Consider the following 17,934-nt stretch of genomic DNA (forward strand, 5'->3'; position numbering starts at 1 on the left):
TTGGAGAAAATGTATTAAACCTAAACATAAAAATACTGTTGGTTAGATAACTGTTGATCTTTAAAAAAAATTAAACAAATTTCTTTATAGTATACTATAAAAACAAGCTCTTGTTTCAAAGAGACATAACTCTTGTGGCTCTAAACAAAATTTGTTTAGCTGGACCGAAGGCAAAAAAATGGGTCTTTAGACTGTAAAGGTTGCTGACCCGATTTAAAATCAAAACATAGTGACGCATGTTGGTATTTTAGCTTTTATTTTTGCAATTAATTCTCAATTACATTTGATTAAACGTGTAAAATGTCTTCAGTTCGCCCAGTAATATGTAATACATTAAATCTGTCCTCGGACCCAAAAGATATCTTGTGTTGGTCCCTCACAGCAGCACCATGTTCCTGGCCTCCTCTCCATAAATGTCGGGTACTTCTCCTATACAGGAGGGCACCATGCTGACCGAACTGCTCCCACGCAGCTCCGCCTCGTACTGGATGAGCTGCCTCCAGAACCCGGGGTTCGGCCTGACGATGGGCCGACAGCTCTTCAGCAGCCGGTGGGCCTCCAGCAGGGTGGCCCCGCGGTGCTTCATCAGATAGGCCAGGCAGAGGGCGGCGGAGCGGCTCACGCCGGCGTTGCAGTGCACCAGTGTGCGGCCATGTTGCTCTGCTGTGCTCTGTATTTTATCCGCCACCTGGTCAAAGTGATCCCTGAGCAGGAACAGCGGGGAGTCAGACACCGGGATGTGGATGTACTCCACGCCGGGCGGAGGATCAGAGCCGCCCCGGGTCTCTGTGGCGTTTATGATGCAGGTTATCCCATTCTCCGTCACCTGGGAGCAGTCCCTGGCTGCTCTGCCATTACTCAGGAAAAGATGCTCGGTGACCCGGCACAAGCCTGAGAGACCAGCGGAACGAGGAGACTGATGCATAAACGAGGAGCAGACACCCCCGATAGTTGCCTACTGCAGCCGGATTTCATCTAGAATGCGCCAAACTGGTAACCTGACAACAGCCAGCTGTATGTATCACTCCGCCTAGCTCCACTCACATACACATGTGAGTGGAGCTAGGCGGAGTGATACATACAGCTGGCTGTTGTCAGGTTACCAAACTGGAGCCATATGGCAAGCGAGAAAGATCAAATCAAAAGAAGCCAACGCGACAATGTCGCCCCCTAGCGGAGAGTGTTTATGTAACAAGCTAAAGCAGAGGAATAGGTTTTGGCTGTGTCCAAAACAGTTTAGATTCTGGAGAGGTATGTTTGAGAATCTAAAATATGTTCACAAACTCGAAATTTTTTTTTTAGTCTTCATTTATATCACTGTACGGTGTAAGCCCACATATTCCTCTGAGTTAGGATCAGGGAAACATGATTGCATTTTACAGGAGACTTATTCTGTCCCGGTGGAAGGATGTTCTACCAACATTTGGCCACTGGATTAGTAGAGTTTTGGGTTGGACTTAATGCACAGTTAGAGGATATGTTACCTGACAACCATTTAAGTTCTTGCTTGAAACTACGACAGCTGTAATTGTTATCCAGATAACCGTAACATTACATATTGTACTGAATTCTTTAAATATGACTAAATAAATAGATGTTTGACTGTAGAGATGGCCTCGATCTGGTATTGGTAGGGTGGGGAAGGGATGGTGTTGTTCAGTTCATTTATTCTAATGCATGATGTGCAAAATGCAATTAGGGCGTTGCAACGTAGCACAGATGAGTTAAAGAAATGTGATGCCACTTTACAACACAAGTAATAACCAGCTCTTAAGAATTTATGAACCGTTTTGACATCGATAAAATGTTTGCTCTTGTGACCGGGGAGAGGGAACATATTTCTCCTTTCTTTCTGAGTGTATTTTATTCCAGCTTCCCTCCTTGCATGTTAAGTCGAGATGTACTGACTGGAGCTGTCTGATTTGCAGCCCGATCATGACTGGCCAGAGAACCCTCCAGACTGAGCACGACCAGGTCACCCTGACACACTCTTCAATGTTGATCCTGTTACTGACCGCACAACACTGAGAGTTAGCTACTTACAGTGTCAGCGAAGTGTTTAGAAATAGTCAGCGGAAGAATAGAGATGGAAAAAAATTATTTGAAAGGAAACTTTATGTTCTATTTTACATTGAGACATGTCTTTGCTTCATTCTGGCTCTAAGGTAGCCAGAGAGATTGACACCTTTAGGTGATAACAAGAAAGTATAGATAAGTTGTTCTAGTTAACAAATTTGAGCTTTCAACCCCCATCTGTAAGTGAACAGGTGAGGTTTGTATAGCTCAGAGTTAAGGAACAAAGAATGACCAATATTTTATTAAAAGTATCTGCACAAAATATACTAATTGCTAATATAAGTTGCAGTTCAACACGTTAGCCACATAATGATTTTGTGTTTATTTAAAACCAGTTGTCACTGTCAAAAATGTTGTGACTTCACCTCTGCTTCTGATACAAATGATTTCATTTTTGCTCATGGAAGGAAGCCAAGAAACAATATTTTGAATGCCGTTCTTATATCGTTTACTACATTGCTCAAAGAAAATTAACCAGGGTATAATATTAAGTCAGTTAACTTAGGAAATTTTGATCAGATCAGTTCTGCAGTAGTAATCATTGTAGACTCTTTTGGTGTCAATGAAATTAACAACAGGTGCACTAAAGTCAGAGGCAACAGATATTTTTTTTCCCCCTCCTCATTTTTTGACTGCTTTTCAGTGGTTGTGTATTTGTCCAGGGTCATTGTCACTACTGGTACCAGGAGGCGATACCTAGACCCTACAGAGGTTGCACAAGCAGTCCGACTCCACCGGGATCCTCAACACTTGCCAAAAGGTTTGCTCTGTCTCCCAGCACAGTCTCTGGAGCATGGAGGAGATTCCCAGAGACATGAGAGCTGGAGAGGGCTGTCAGAGGATGATAATGCATCCTCAGGACCAGAATCTGTTGCTTTGAGGTGAGAGTGCTGTCAAAGCCCTACAAAGTGACCTCTGGTGTGAATGTCTGAGACCAAACCACTAGAACCAGCCCTGTGGTCACTGCCTGGCACCATAAAGCTCGGTTGGCATTGGACAGAAAACAACAGAATTGCCAGCTTCGCCACTGGCACTCTGAGGTACACTTGGGCCTCATGGGACAGACATGAAAGGGTTTGGAGACGCTACGATGAACGTTATGCCGCCTGCAACACTATTCACCATGATCAGTTTGGTGGTGGGTCAGTCTTAGTTTGGGGAGAAATGGTAAATGGCTTGTACTTGTATAGCGCTTTTAACTAGTCTTGAAGACCTCCAAAGCGCTTCACACTACATTCAGTCCCATTCACACTCACATTCACACCCTGACGGTGGTGAGCTATGTTAGTAGCTACAGCTGCCCTGGGGCAGACTGACAGAGGCGAGGCTGCCATGCACCGGCGCCACCGGGCCCTCTGACCACCGCCAGCAGGCAATGCGGGTGAAGTGTCTTGCCCAAGGACACAACGACAGAGACAGTGAGTGCAGGGGATTGAACCGGCAACCTGCCAATTGCAAAACGAACTCCCTAACCTCTGTGCCACATCGCTCCAACATATCAATGGAGGGATGTACAAACCTGGATAAACGATGGCAACCTGACTGTCATTAAGTATATCAGGATGAAATCCTAAGACCTATTGCTAGACCCTTTGCTGGTGGGTCCTGGGTTCCTCCTGGTGCATAGTAATGCCCGGTCTCAGGTGGCAAGAGTGTGCAGGCAGCTCCTGGAGGTTGTAGGAATTGATACCTGTCATGATTTGGGTTTTTGTTTGTTTTGCCTTTGGACTTTTCTTCAGCCTGTCACCTCTCAGCCACCAGACACTACCCTGTCAGCTTTACCCCTGTCAATTAGCCTACATCAACTCCACCTGCTGCCAGTAATTAGATTCAACGTTGGTCACCTGTTCACCAGCCTACAAATACCTGCTTTAGCCAACTCATCTCTGCCAGGACGTCACTTCTCTTTCTGCGTCGGATCGCCCAGTTTGATGTGTCCTTTCTGTACCAGTTCATGTGTGCTCAGCTGGCTGGACTCTTCTGTTAAGGTCGCTTGTGTCTGCATGCTGCTGTTGTCCCTATTTCTAAGTGAGTTCCAGTCTCTCGGTCTGCCCGTTCTTGGTGGTTCCCCGTCCACATCGCCTGTTCTGCTCTGTCGCTGCCTGCATCTTCTGGTCTCATGCTCATCCCTGCCTGCCTGCACCTTCAGCCAAGATTCATCTGCTTGACCCGCCACTACTCATCATCTTTACAATAAACCTTTTACACGTAACTCAGTGTCCGGTTGAATATCGGGTTCATCAGCAGTAAGCGTTACAACCATTGCCTAGCATCTCTACCCCTAACCTAAATCCAACAGAACATCTCTGGGGACATCATGTTTAGGTCCATCAGACACCAACAGGTTGCACCTTGGACAGTCCAGGAGCTCAGTGATGCCCTGGTCAGGATCTGGGAGGAGATACCCCAGGACACCATCCGTCATTTCATAAGGACCATGCCCCGATGCTGCCAGACATGCAAACAAACAGGTGGAGCCACACAAACTGATGACCATTTGGAGTTGCTGCAATTAAATTTCAGTAAATTGGACTACCCTGACATATCAGTTTTTCTGTTTCCCTTTCTCTTTGACTTTGTATTAAGCTCTAGGCTGGTTGATATCCTGTTCATCAAATGATGTGGCATTATTTTGTTCCTAACACATTACCCATTCCATATCAGTATGGAAATCCAACATGATCTTTCTTCTCCAATTATGATCTGATATGTTTTCAAAGTGTTCTTTTAAAAAAATTATTTAAGTGTATATAGTCCTTAAAGAATAACATTGGTACTGGAAGCTCCCTTTACAGTCATATTCAATAAATTATTTAAATTTAGTATCTCAATTCACTAAGTGAATCACATCAATCCATATTCTACACCCACTTATCTCTGTGTGTGTGTGTGTGTGTGTGTGTGTGTGTGTGTGTGTGGAGGGGAGGAGTTTACCCAGAGTAGGCCTACTCCATGCAGAAAGACCCCAGGCTGCAATTTGAAGCCAGGACCTTCTTGCTGCAAGGCAACAATGGAGCCAACAGTACCGCTGTACAACTCTGTGGAACATATCATATACAACAACTACACACTGAGTAATATATTTAAGCCTTTCTTTCTGTAGAATATGGTGATTTTAGGGGTACAGCTAATGAAAATACAACATTTAAGATTAGAATATTAAAACAGAAATATACAGAAATGTGGACTTAATGAAAAGTATGTTTAATACCTGCTCAAATGCTGGTGTTAAAGGATGTTTTTAGCTTGAAAAACACATCTAATTGGAATATAAATTCTCAATTACTGAATATGACTGCATATAAGGACACTGGTGAAAAAATGCTGATTGGTGGATCTCTAAACCCCTTAGGTGTGTGCATACAACTCTGTCTGCCCTAGTGACATGTCCAGGGTATAGCCACTTCCTTCCAGTTAATTCCTGGAGATACAGGCATAATCAACTCTGCAAGAATAAGTTAAATAGATTGATGCAAATCCTTCATTTGACCCATACTGCATATCACTAGTTTAGGAATGCAGGTTAGCCTGTGTTTTTCAACAAAGTCTCAGATTGCCTCAACATAAGAGAAGACAATAATCACTTTAATCCTGTCATTTAGATTATGAATTTAATCAGACCCATGATCCATTGTTGTGTTAACAGAAATTCAGGACTTGATTGGTCCATGTTTCAACCAGGACTGGATTAGAAATATAACCCAAATTGGGTCGGTTTTAACCCAGCAGTTTTTATAGTGCAGCCTATTCTAATAATACATTGTTTTAGCATTTATTTATTTATTTTTTTTTTTTTTTACAAATAGAGTAATTTAATAATTTGCATACATTGGCTGGCCATTAAAGGACATATAGCCTCGCGGCCCTTGTTAAAAATGACTGGTAGTGATGCATGGAGCAGTGGAGTGCTGCGTTTGAGGTGGCTGCAGTGCTTTAGCTGGTGCCTGCAGGCAATCCTCGGTTGCCCAGGAAACACAGATGGTGGATAAAGGGCTTGCATACAAAAGACCGTAAACCTGTAGCAGCAGCTGGAGACCGAGAGCGAGCATTCTCCCAGGACTGCAGCGTCCCCACTCGTTCAAAGGAGCCTCTGTTCTCACTAATACCTTCGCTTCGTCATCTTTGCTCAAAGCTTCCCGCTCCGCTTTGTCCGGTTTCCCCCCGAACCGGACCGTCGTCTCCCCGTCAGTGCGCAGCAGCTGCTGGCTGGCACTCCCACCTCTGCTGGTTTCAGCTCGGCGGCCATGAAGGGGACGCCGAGCCGCGGCTCACGGTGCACGGCAGGGGAAGCGGTGCTGGGAGAGACGTCCTTTATGCGGCGCAGGCAGAGAAGCCGCGGTCACGCAGCGGGTAGGCGCAAGTGGAACAGCTTTGCTCCCAGGATGGAGGGGCAAGCGGACAAAAAAGGAAGAAGCCATGATCTCTTCGCACCCTATTTTCTGCGGGACAGGTGGAACCTGAAGATCCCTGGTATGGAACAATACTCTGAAAATGTTTAAATTAAACTTTTTAATTTCTATTGTCTTTTTAATTTTTCTTTATTTTCACTAATTAAACTATTTCAACTAGTGTGGCGCTTCCATTGAGAACCCCTTATTATAAAGGGCCCATAGGTCTCCAATTCATGGGCAGGTTTAGTAAAATATCCAAAATAGTATTCTTCTAGAAACTGCGTAAATTACAAATGATTAAAATTACAAATTATTAAAATCTAAAACTAAAACCTAGTTTTTCATCTGAAACAGGCCAAAGGCAGAAGCAAACTAATCTGCTGCTCTGGCCTCCCAGGCCAGCAGGGGGAGCGCAGGAGAGCCTGTTTTACACAAAAAAACGGGTTTCAAAACTTTTACGTTGATCAAGAATGACTCTACTTTTAAATCAGCTCTTAAGCTTTGTAACTATCAAGCAAATACATTTGGTGTAATCACGCGAATTAAAACATCCATAGTGTGATAGTAATGTTCAGTCATAATGTAATGTGGCAAGTTTAATGCTGTAGTTAATAATAAATATGTCCAGAGGTGGTTTTAGATATGGATGATATGCCACCTCTGGCTTGGGGGCGGTAGGGCACTCATCCTTCATTTCAGCCCAAACAACGCTTATAATATTTATTTCCAGGTCCAGCTGATTGGGAGTGTTTTACACTTTATAAGCACTGTAAGAAATAAATACTCCTTATAAAACGTTATAGTTGTCTTTTTTTATAGCTTCCATCTTAAAGGATTATTTAACAGTTTAAAGAGACTGCATTTGATCATTTGTAGTTCAATGCTTTGGAGCATTTTAGATCAGTGATCTACATTGAACATAAACCAAAATAACCCTATATTTCAGCTTGCATAACTGGTGAGAATTCTAGTGTAAGAGAAGAGATGAGGAAGGAAAGCTAAGCAGATATTTGGAAGTTGTTTAAACGATTTACACAATGCACATTTTTGGCATATAAACCTATTTTAGTGTAGCAAATAATTTATGTGTCTATGGTATGCGACGCCACCTGCTGTCATAAATTGATAACAATATTTTTTCAAAACCCACCGATCTTAATTTGGCATACTTGTGTATATAAACCTTTCAGTGTTTTTAGGCATCACCAAAAGAACCACCACTTAAACACATTCTTGGATATGTTCAGGTTAAATCAGCTTACCATGAGACCACAGGTGTTAAATACCAAACAAATAACATCAGTGGTGTCTTGGTGGCTGATGGATATAACTAGAAGTGGATCCACAAATCAGATTTTGCATAATTGATGAACCAGAGCGTTTCGATCTGATTTGCCACAAAACTATTTTTATGGATTCTAATGGCAACGTAGTTAATGGCATTTAAAAAGTGCAGGCAAAGAAAGAATGACCCAATCTGATTAGGAATCTATGTTTGCTTTTTTAGGCGACCAGTGTTGGATGGGCAGGAATCATCCCTGGAGCTGCTGACATGACTCCAAACAGGGCCGTGGCAGGATCCAACAGGGCAGGTTATGTGTTATCTTTGTTAAAACTGAAGGAGGTGGATCTTCATAGATCAATTTCTTGTCATTTAGCTATCAGTGTAATCTTTTTTTCTCAGGTATAATGGGAAATAATAAAATGCAGGGTCCATAGGACCCTGATCCCTTCTGGGATCTTGATAGGACAGTTGGGTTGCATCCCCCGTTTCTGCTGCTTTGTGTTGTGTGCCCCTTCTCCAGTTACACTGATGAAGAAGCGGATTTGGCCTCAACAAGACCCCCTTGTACCCCAGCTGGCATTGCTCCATCCTCTTTGCTGCGCGGCCTTACAGAACGGTACTGAATCCTCCAGCTTCATGGTGATATAACTTTTATTTGCCTAATATTCATTTTACACTCCTACCCTGGGCTATTGGTACTTTATGTCTAGATGAATTTTAACCACAGTGCGTATTCTTTATTAACTCAGTGTCCCTCTGGTTCTCAGACACATTTAAGCATATTTGTGTTTAGCTGTTGCATTGGAGGAAACATGGGCGGCAATCAGAGATTAGTAGTGTGTTAAATCACTGACATGTTTCTGTTTGTTTGCTGCCATCCTCTGTAGGATTACAGTTTAGAGCAGAGATAAACCAACATGAAAGCAATCACCATGATCAAATCTGATTAACATAATCTGTTTCCCAGATTTATTTATCCAACATTATGTAGGATCGTCCCAGAAAACACATTTTTAGCTTCGAGCTGGTTTGCGTTGTTTAGTCTGGTGTCCTTCATCGTCCTTTTACCACTCTATAGATTCTCTGTGGGTCAGTTTGCTGGCCAATAAAGCACAGGGATCCTGCCTCTGTTAAACCAAGCATTGGTGTGTTTGGTGGTGTGGACAGGGGCCAAATCCTTTTGGAAAATAAATTCAGCATCTTCATAAAGACTTTGGAGTTGATAGAACTGTCACAATCTCCAGGTGTTTGGGTGTTGCTTTTCTTTTGTCTTTGTAATTTGACTATTTTTTGCTGTTATACTCACTACGTCATGTTTACTTAGTTCATACTCAGCCAAAAGGGAAACACACCACACACAAACAGATTTAACTCAGGGACATTTAGATGTCAGATGGCAAATCTTGCAAAGGTTCTTGGGATAAAACGTGAGTTCAGGGTAAATGAACAGTAGGTGGCAGTAATGCTCCCATAAGTTGGTTGCCAACCTCAGATTTGTTTTTAAAATTATACACAGGATTGATTAAAGCAGTAGATTATATGAGTATTGTTTATGATTCAGCTTCAAACACGTTTAGAAATATTAAATACTATTCAATACCAAGCAATAAGAATTATTACTGGGGCATTTAAAACACCTACAACATCTTTATTTGTAGAGGTGGGAGAGCCACCATTAAGCAGGGATCAGTTAGCTTTATTTATTGTGCAAATTTAAAAGGGCATGAGACAAACCATCCAACACAAAAAGTGCTAGAACCATGCTGGGAGAAAGACAAAAAACAAACTAAAAGTTATGGTTGGAACATAAATCATATAAAACTGCAGAAATCCAGATCAATAATTTTAAGATTAGTCCATTAGTACCTCTGCCAATCAAAAATCAGTAGATCTGGAATTATTAGAAAATAAGAAAGGAAAGATAAAATTCAGATACTGATCTAGAATATATTAACAAATATCAAGGTTCAATGCTATTTTATTTATACTGGTAGGCAAACTTGTTTTGCAGTGGTTTAAGACACATACATACCCACCTACACTATGCAAAAACATACCCAAAACCATTTGCATCAAGACATGTTCAAAGTGCTAGAGGCTTGAGGAGTCAAAATCTAGCATGAGAGTGCTGGCATCATTTCAGCTTGTTTACTTCAGTAACCACAGTGGGAACAAAGCTGTTTTTAAAATGTCTGGTTCTACATTAAGGGAACAAGAACCTCTGTCTGGAGGGAAGAAGCTGGAACTTACAGAGAAGGGGATGCAAGTCCTCTTTTAAAGCAGAAGAGGATGTCTGCTGTACCTGCCTGATGAACAGGGATGCAACTGATTATTGAGATTCTCCAATCAGTCTAGATGACAGTTTATCAATCTGTTGAAGAGAACTCCTTTCTTTCAGGGTCGCATGATCAAACCATGACACTAAAGAAAAAGATAAAACCAATCCGATAAAAACACAATAAGAGATGGTCATTATGGTCAATGTTAAAATGGCTGAGTTTCCTTAAGCAGAAAAGGCACTTCTTGCACACATATTCACAGTTTGCTTCAACGTTTAATTTTTCATCTAAAATAGTCCCAATGTATTTATATGTCTACACTCTCTCAATGTCTTGGCCTTTTAATTAAAGTGACTTTGTACTTGTGAAGTTTGCTCCTATAATCAATGATCAAATATTTTGTTGACGTGGAGGTAAGACTTCTCACACCTGGACAAAGTCGTCGGCCACTGGGCTGTGGCTGCTCTCACTCTCTTTAAGAAGGTTAACAATAACAGAATCGCCTGCATTCTTGATGAACCTGTTATCATATTTACTCTGACACTCATTTGTGTATAGAATAAAAGGCAGAGGTGACAGTACGCAGCCTTGAGGTGACCCAGTGAAAGTATGTTTAAAATCTGAGAGACAGTTGTTTACTCTCACCCTCTTTGTCCTGTTAATTAAAAAAAACATCTAAAATCCAACGAGCCAGATTATTGCTTAATGCAAACTGCTCAAGGAGCCTTTTGATTTAAAATGAGTCCATCGTGGGTATGTCAAAATATATACTGATTCATATTCAGGAGAAATGGCGACAATACAACTTGCTCTTAAGTGGATCGAAGATGATCAGCCATTAATATCATACTGGGATTGCAGTTCATCATTAATTAGTATCAAGAATAGTTGTTCCGAAAGCCGACCCAACATCTTGATAAAAATACAGCAAACATTATTTAAAATTAATATGATGGGATTAATTGTTACATCTGCATGGATACCAGCCCGTATTTGGATTAAAGGTAATGGCAGACAAGGTAGCAGAAGAGGCTACTAGACACAGTTTAGCAGACAGAGATAAAGGTCAGTAGAGTGGAAGTTTAAAGTATCATAGAGAAGAAAATTGGGGAGAAGATGGCAAAAACAATGGGAAGATGAAAGAAAAGGCTTATGGTTTTATAGAATTCAGCTAAGAGTGGGAGAAGTGAGGAGGGCTGGATGGCAGAGGAGGGAATAAATAGTTATAACACCTCTCAGATTTGGGCACCCAGGATTAAATAGTACTTTGGTCATAATAGGGAAACATAATACAGGTAAATGCGATTTTTGAGGAAAAGATGAAACTATTGAACATATATTGTTATATTTTCATAAATATAGTATTGAAAGACTGCAACTAATTAACAATCTCTCCAAATTAAAATTGTATTTAATCCCTTCAAATTATGACAGAAATTGAATATCTGATAGTTCTCGTGCTTTGATAGATTATTTTAAAATAAGTCGTTCGTTTGAAAGGATATGAGAAAAAACATAAAGAAGGAAGAATATTGACAATAGGTGTGAACTAATTTAAGCAGAGAAAATACATTACAAAAAAAGTGTTGGTTAAAGGAGGAGAGACAGCGTGACAAGGGGCTCTACGTTTGCTACACTATGCTATAGAGGTGAGTTGTGTTTTTTTGTTCTGTTTGGTTACATATCAGATTTAACAGGCGGCATTAAATAAATTGTCATGGAGCATGGGCTCTTTGTAAGGCCAAAGTGCAGACAGGAACTTGGGAGCAGCATAATGCGAAGGACGATTTAATAATAACACAAGATAAAACTTGCAGAAAGGCATGAAGAAAACAGGACATGGAGCGCAGATGGAAAAACAAGCATTACAATGGAAGGATCCAGTGGGGAACAATGGCCGAGAGCAAACTTAAATACTGAGGGAAGTAAGGAAAACGAGATTGGAAGCTGGGGAGCAACTGGGGCCGAAGGCAAGCAAGGAGGCTGGGAGAAGGAGACTAATGAACACAGAGGACTTGAACTGAGACAGAGGTAAACGCTAAACCATGGGGAAGACAAGCAGAGATCTAAGCGAAATAAAACTAGAATGCACAGAGAATAGAAAACAAGAAACAAGCAAGAAATTAACCCTAAAAGAATGAACTAATAAAGCTGCACCTAGAGAACATAAACAACAGGAAAATTATGAAAACGGAGATATAAAAGAAACCCAAATAACCCAAACACCTACTGATCATAACGTAAATACTTAAAAACATCACCGTTTGTAAACAATCTATCGACTTTTGTTATTTGAGCTGAATTACGTCAATGCACTATTCAGTTATATTCTAATTGATAAAGATGTACCTATAAGATCAAAAAAGACGGCAAATAGCTTTTTTTTCATGCGTTTGGTTTGTTTCTCTTGCAGTGGCTGAGACATCGGAAAGTTTCCCAGTTTCTGACCCTCCTCCAAGAGACGGCTCCTGCTGCTGCTCATCAGCGAAAAGAAAGAATCCATACAGCTGTGTCTTTCTCATCATGATCAGTTTAATCATAGCCGGCTGGAAGGCACATCAGTCGGAATCATTTGCTGCTCTGTTAACGCTTTGTTTTATAGCTTTGTTCAATTCCTCTACTGTCTCTGTTTCTGCTGATCAGACAGTCTGAAACCTTTTGCTGTTAATCAGCTGCAGATGATCTGTATCGTGTTACCTTATCTTCTTGCAGTGTACTACTTCTCTCAAGTTTTCACTTATTTTAATAATGTCACCTAGTGCGTCTTTTTGTCAAGGCTGGCTTGCGGTGTTGCCAGATCTAAAAACCTATAAAGATCTCATATTTAAGGCCTGTACGAACAAAAATAATATGTGCTAGCGTGTGAAAATGACTGATTTTCCCACCTTCAAATAATGTGTAAATCACACATTTCTGTTTGTTGAGAAACCTCCCGGGTTCAGTGCGAAACCAGCTATTTTTACTGTACTATTCTGCAGTTTATCGGTAGTGTGTGGGATGTGTGTGTGTGTGTGTGTGTGTGTGTGTGTGTGTGTGGGTGAGTGCATGTGTTTCTCTGCATGTGCGCTCCATTTGTGCTTGTGGCAGTCCGTGTGCACGTGTGTCTCAATAGTCCGATAAGATGTGTCTGTAATGGGTCTGAAACTGCCGCTACGATCCGTTTAGGCCCCTTGATGTACCAGATAAGGGATAAAACATTATTTACTGATGATTCTTAGCATTTGTTACAGCCTCATTAAGGCAGCAGCAGTCCTCCTTGTGATTTAGATCACAGGGATGTTCATTGGAAATTAGTGGGAGGCAGTTTTCTGAATGATGCCTGCTGGCATAAGTCGGACCGTTTTCCGTGCCAGCAGGCCCATCATTTAACACTTAAGCAAATTACAGCAAATGCTAATAATGATGTGTAAATAGCCTTTTACCCATGCCTGGATTGCACTAACAGTATCTGACTAATATCTAACAGTACTAATGTCTGCTAACAGTTGAAGGATTACTAACCCGTGTGGAGAATGCAGACGGCTTGCGTTTCTAACCCACTAACTTCCCTTTCTGCTTTACGCCTACGATCTAAGAGGCACACTCCTCTTGCATGATCCTGCGATCCTTCTTTTGGAGGTGTCTGATTCAGGAAATCTCAACGCGAGCATGGAAAGAAGGGTTTCAGGACCGGGGGGGAAAGGAAACGTTGAAAACAAGAAGAGAGGAAGAGAAGCAGCAGCAGCTGCTGAGGTCGGACTCAGTTGACCACACACTGTCGGGAAAAATAAGAAAAAAAAATGTAATCTGATTCCAAAACATTTAATTTTTCAGGCTAAATTTGCATCTTTTAGAGAGTAGTTTTCTCTCTCTGATTTTGCTGTGTGGTCAACCCTGCCTTTTTGTCCCTGCAGGTAGTAACTAACCCCTACATGGTGCTCTTACTAACAGTGTGGAGGCTGTATCGGCCCATCTGCCACTCTTACTAACATCTTCCTGTCGTCTGATTGATTTCACATTAATTAAAGCATGCATTGTGGTACCAGTGATGCTTATTACATGACACTCCATGGGCTTCCCTCTCCCAAAGCAAAGCATCAACTTTCCCAAGTTTGTTTTTAGCTCTTAGTTGAGGTTTTATCTCTTAAAAAAAACAAGCGAGCTTTTAATAGCTCTGCAAACTAACAAACTAACCTACTAATAAACTAATTCTCTAACATGGACTAACTGAAATCCCTAACTTTATGCTTTCACGAGACAGTCAGCAAAGCCCCTTTAAACCGAGGAGGCGCGTCGCTGATCGAATGTATTCGAGTGTTTGAATGGACGTCTGAGATGGAAGAGTGTGTCTCAAAATCATCAATAAGTTGATATAACCCACAACTATTCTATTTTTGTAACTATATTTTTTAAAGATACTCATTTGCATCAAAGTCGAAGTACATAAACGGAGCTATTTTCATTTTCCCAAGCTGGCACACAACTTCTTACAGCAGACGCTCAGCCGCTCCCCATCAACGTCATAATATTAAGCATACGTGGCTCCGTAACGTTGAATGTTTAAAGATGGGGAACTTCCTGCTGGCCCCATTAAGACTTTGCCATCCCTGTCAGCTACACACAGCACTGACAGAGTTGAGGAAGGCCCTGGAATAAAGAGTGAACCCCATCAGCTACTCTTCTACGCATAAGTAAAGGATTCAGAAGCTGTTTGAGAAAACCAAGTGCTATGCATCAACAAAACAGTTTTAAATCAGGAATTAAATATTCTTTTGTCTTGGAAGTAGTTTTATTTATTCCTTTTTTTTGTACACCCAGAATGAAGAGGGTCTAAAGTAGACTAGAAATGAGTCCAAACCAGTAACAAACTTACCCAGCTGATCACCACTGAAAACATTGTTGTTTTCATTACCTTTTCAACTGAATCCAAGGTGTATACTTACATCAAGGATGTTGCAACTTATAGCAACTTTTATCCCTTATACTGTTTTGCTATACAGGAAAGCAACATATTAATTGTTTTGGTTTTATGCCAATGAAGAAGAGAAACATTTTGTTATCGTGTTGATATTTTTCTAATCTTTATAAGGAAATGTTGAAAATGTTTTTTCCAATAACATTAAAAATATCCTGTACTTTTCTTAGTATCAGTTACAAATGTGATATTTTAGTATCTGTGACCTTCACATGTTCCTGTGGATACTTTCAAAGGGACACATGCAATTTTAAAATGATTAAAACTCTTAAATTATGGCGTTGACGCTGCAAAGGGAGACAGGATTGTTTCAAATCAGCAGATCTTCCTTTGCTGAAAGAAACCTTAGAAGAGAGGGCAGGGACCAAAAGAATGAGTACTGTGGAAATCTATCTATCTATCTATCTATCTATCTATCTATCTATCTATCTATCTATCTATCTATCTATCTATCTATCTATCTATCTATCTATCTATCTATCTAGACAGTGTTTAAGGTGTCATGTTCCTTTACCTCAGCTAAAATAGATATTTGATGAGAAAAATGTTTAACATTAAATGGCTCTTTCGGCAATTTTTTTTTTTTTTTATTATCATCAGATTCCATCTGTTATTCTTTGAATCAGTGTTGTTAAATTGTCCCAGGTGCCTCCAGAATATGATGAAAATAAAGTAATTTCTCAGTAGTTCTCAGACCTGACAGAAGAATCATGAATGTAAGAAATGTATGCGCAACTTTTTGTTTACATCATCGCTTCCTTGTTGGTTGTCTTAACTCTATGCCTCTGTTAAGAGCTGCATTGTGCGCAAATAAAGCATGTTTTCTTGTTTATACTGTTCTATTATTTAAAATAGGAGAAACAATGTGACACGTTCAGATTTTGAGCAATAAGCAAAGATTAGGCAGATGAAAGTGAATCTGTTTGAAACATTTCTCTTGCGGCAGTATGGAGTAAATGACTCTTCACTTTTGCCTACTACAGTTTATAAGCTTAAATATCACAATATCTTCAGGCAACCTGTGACTAAGTGATCCTTAAACACTCACACACACAAACACACACACACACACGTTGGTTAGACCTCAGACTGTTGGTTCATACAAGGACTGTGTTTATAGCTAAAAATATCCTTAACAAAGGAAAGGAAAAACACTTTGGAACAGGACCATCTTCAAACAGATTTGCGTGAAGGCAAGTTCAAAATATGAATATATTATCAATTTCTTTAACTCCCCTCTAGTTTTTCCCCCTTTTATCTATGTAAAAAGAATAGAAAATAAAAAATGCTACAAAACTACCATGATTCTTTTTTTTAATGTATCAATTGCTGAACAACAGGATCCAAGATGGTCACTTTTTAATGGCCAACTCTTGCTACAACTAAATTAAAACTATTATTGTTTTAAGTCAGATTTTTATGTTTTGTGGACTCAATTGGTTTTTATCTTGTAGGCATCTTTTGTTATTGTGACTACAGATGAAGATTAGCCATTCGATGATACTTTTTTTTTCAATTAGATTAATCTGTCTAAACACGGTCCTCAATGAATAAACGCGTTGTTCAAACAGCGTTGTTCTGCCTGAACCTCAACTTTTACATGCAAATATGCAGATTTCCAGCAGAGGGCAGCATCTCACCAGGTTGTGTGTTTAAAGCGGTGTGCGCCACCATTTGAGGTGTTTGATTTTACGCTGACATTCACACACTCATGTATTAATGATGGCGCCATGACTTCACATTAATTGATTATCATTTAACTGATAACGATTTTCCTCAGATTACGGCAACTCTGCGTGTAAATTGCTGTCTGATTTAGCGCCTTACTTTGGTAAATCAGCAGGCTTACAGCTGTTTTGGTCAAACAGATGACTGGAAAAAAATAATACATCCAGAACGAAAAAAAAAAAAAAAAGAATAAAAATAAAACACAAAAAGGAAAAAAATTGGATTCGTCAAGTCTAAAATAAAGTACAATTCAATATACAATCACAACCAGATATTTGCATTCTCTCAATAAAAAAGCAGAACTGTTTTTTTTTTCTACATAAAATGAAAATTCTCTAAATAAAATTAAATCCGACTGGATTCTTTTTTTTTCAGGTCAGCAAGTGTTACCAATTTTTTCTTTTTCTATTTGCTATATGCCAGAAAAACAAAATAATTTTTTAAACCACCTTCTTCAAATTCAGAGGTTTACATACACTTAGATCACTAGGATGTTAAAGGATTCGGGAATGCCCATGCTTTTGGAGGGACACCCGTGGGTCCGCTGTGGTGCTTCCTTGTGTGACATCATGGGGAAAATAAACCAAGTAAGATTCAAGGTAAATACAATTTGCAGATGTGAGAAGGGGCCGATTTCATCTATTAAATTCTATACAAGTAAAAACTCCATGACAATGTCCAGACATCGTAACGCTCAGGGAGGAGATGGGCTCTGTGTCCCCGAGGTGAATGTGTGAATTAACACCGGAACAAAAGTAAAGGACTCACCAAAGCCGTTCATAGACTCATTATCCACAGTGAAACGACTCCTGAACCAATTCGAAGCAGAAGACTACAATTTGCAATGCACTCAGACACAAAGTTCTTCATTTTTGGAGACATATCTTGTGGTCTGATTAAAGTGTGTGGCAATAATGACCATAATCACATTTGGAAGAAAAAGGGGGAAAATTGTAACTTTGTAAAAACCATCCCATCTATGAAGTACGTCAGTGACAGGATCATGTCGTATGGCTGTTTTCCCACTTTGCAGAGTACATGGCATTGTGAGGAAATAATATTACGTGGAATTATTGAAGCAACATGCCATTAGCCAGGAAGTTAATACCTGGATACAAAAGCCTCTTCTAAATAAACAGTGATGCTAAAAATAAATTCTACCAAATGCTAAGTAAATGTATTTAAATGTCTAGTTTTGAGAAAGTTATTATTCTGGCGTTT

At 40.2% G+C, this 17,934-nt stretch overlaps 1 protein-coding gene and 1 long non-coding RNA gene across 3 annotated transcripts; one reads left to right on the top strand and one right to left on the bottom strand.

The window, feature by feature from the left end:
* Positions 1 to 237: 237 nt before the first annotated feature.
* On the bottom strand, positions 238 to 988 carry LOC105926811 (dual specificity protein phosphatase 18). The gene has a single exon (XM_036144486.1). The coding sequence runs from the start codon at positions 923 to 925 to the stop codon at positions 377 to 379; it is 549 nt and encodes a 182-aa protein (XP_036000379.1). The 5' UTR covers positions 926 to 988; the 3' UTR covers positions 238 to 376.
* A 4,944-nt stretch (positions 989 to 5,932) lies between these two features.
* LOC105926866 lies at positions 5,933 to 15,817 on the top strand. Of its 2 annotated transcripts, none has more exons than XR_001166251.3 (3): positions 5,933 to 6,546; positions 7,975 to 8,391; positions 12,445 to 15,817. It is a non-coding gene; the product is annotated as an uncharacterized LOC105926866 (long non-coding RNA). The 2 variants fall into 2 exon arrangements; XR_002428220.2 differs by having other exon boundaries at positions 5,939 to 6,546; positions 7,975 to 8,368.
* The last annotated feature ends 2,117 nt before the right edge of the window (positions 15,818 to 17,934 follow it).

The sequence above is a fragment of the Fundulus heteroclitus genome, chromosome 12 (genome assembly GCF_011125445.2).
Source record: "Fundulus heteroclitus isolate FHET01 chromosome 12, MU-UCD_Fhet_4.1, whole genome shotgun sequence".
Lineage (NCBI taxonomy): Eukaryota > Metazoa > Chordata > Actinopteri > Cyprinodontiformes > Fundulidae > Fundulus > Fundulus heteroclitus.

What these genes read in the sequence shown, in the direction of transcription:
- LOC105926811 (XM_036144486.1), bottom strand. Translation starts at nt 925, where the DNA reads ATGCATCAGTCTCCTCGTTCCGCTGGTCTCTCAGGCTTGTGCCGGGTC.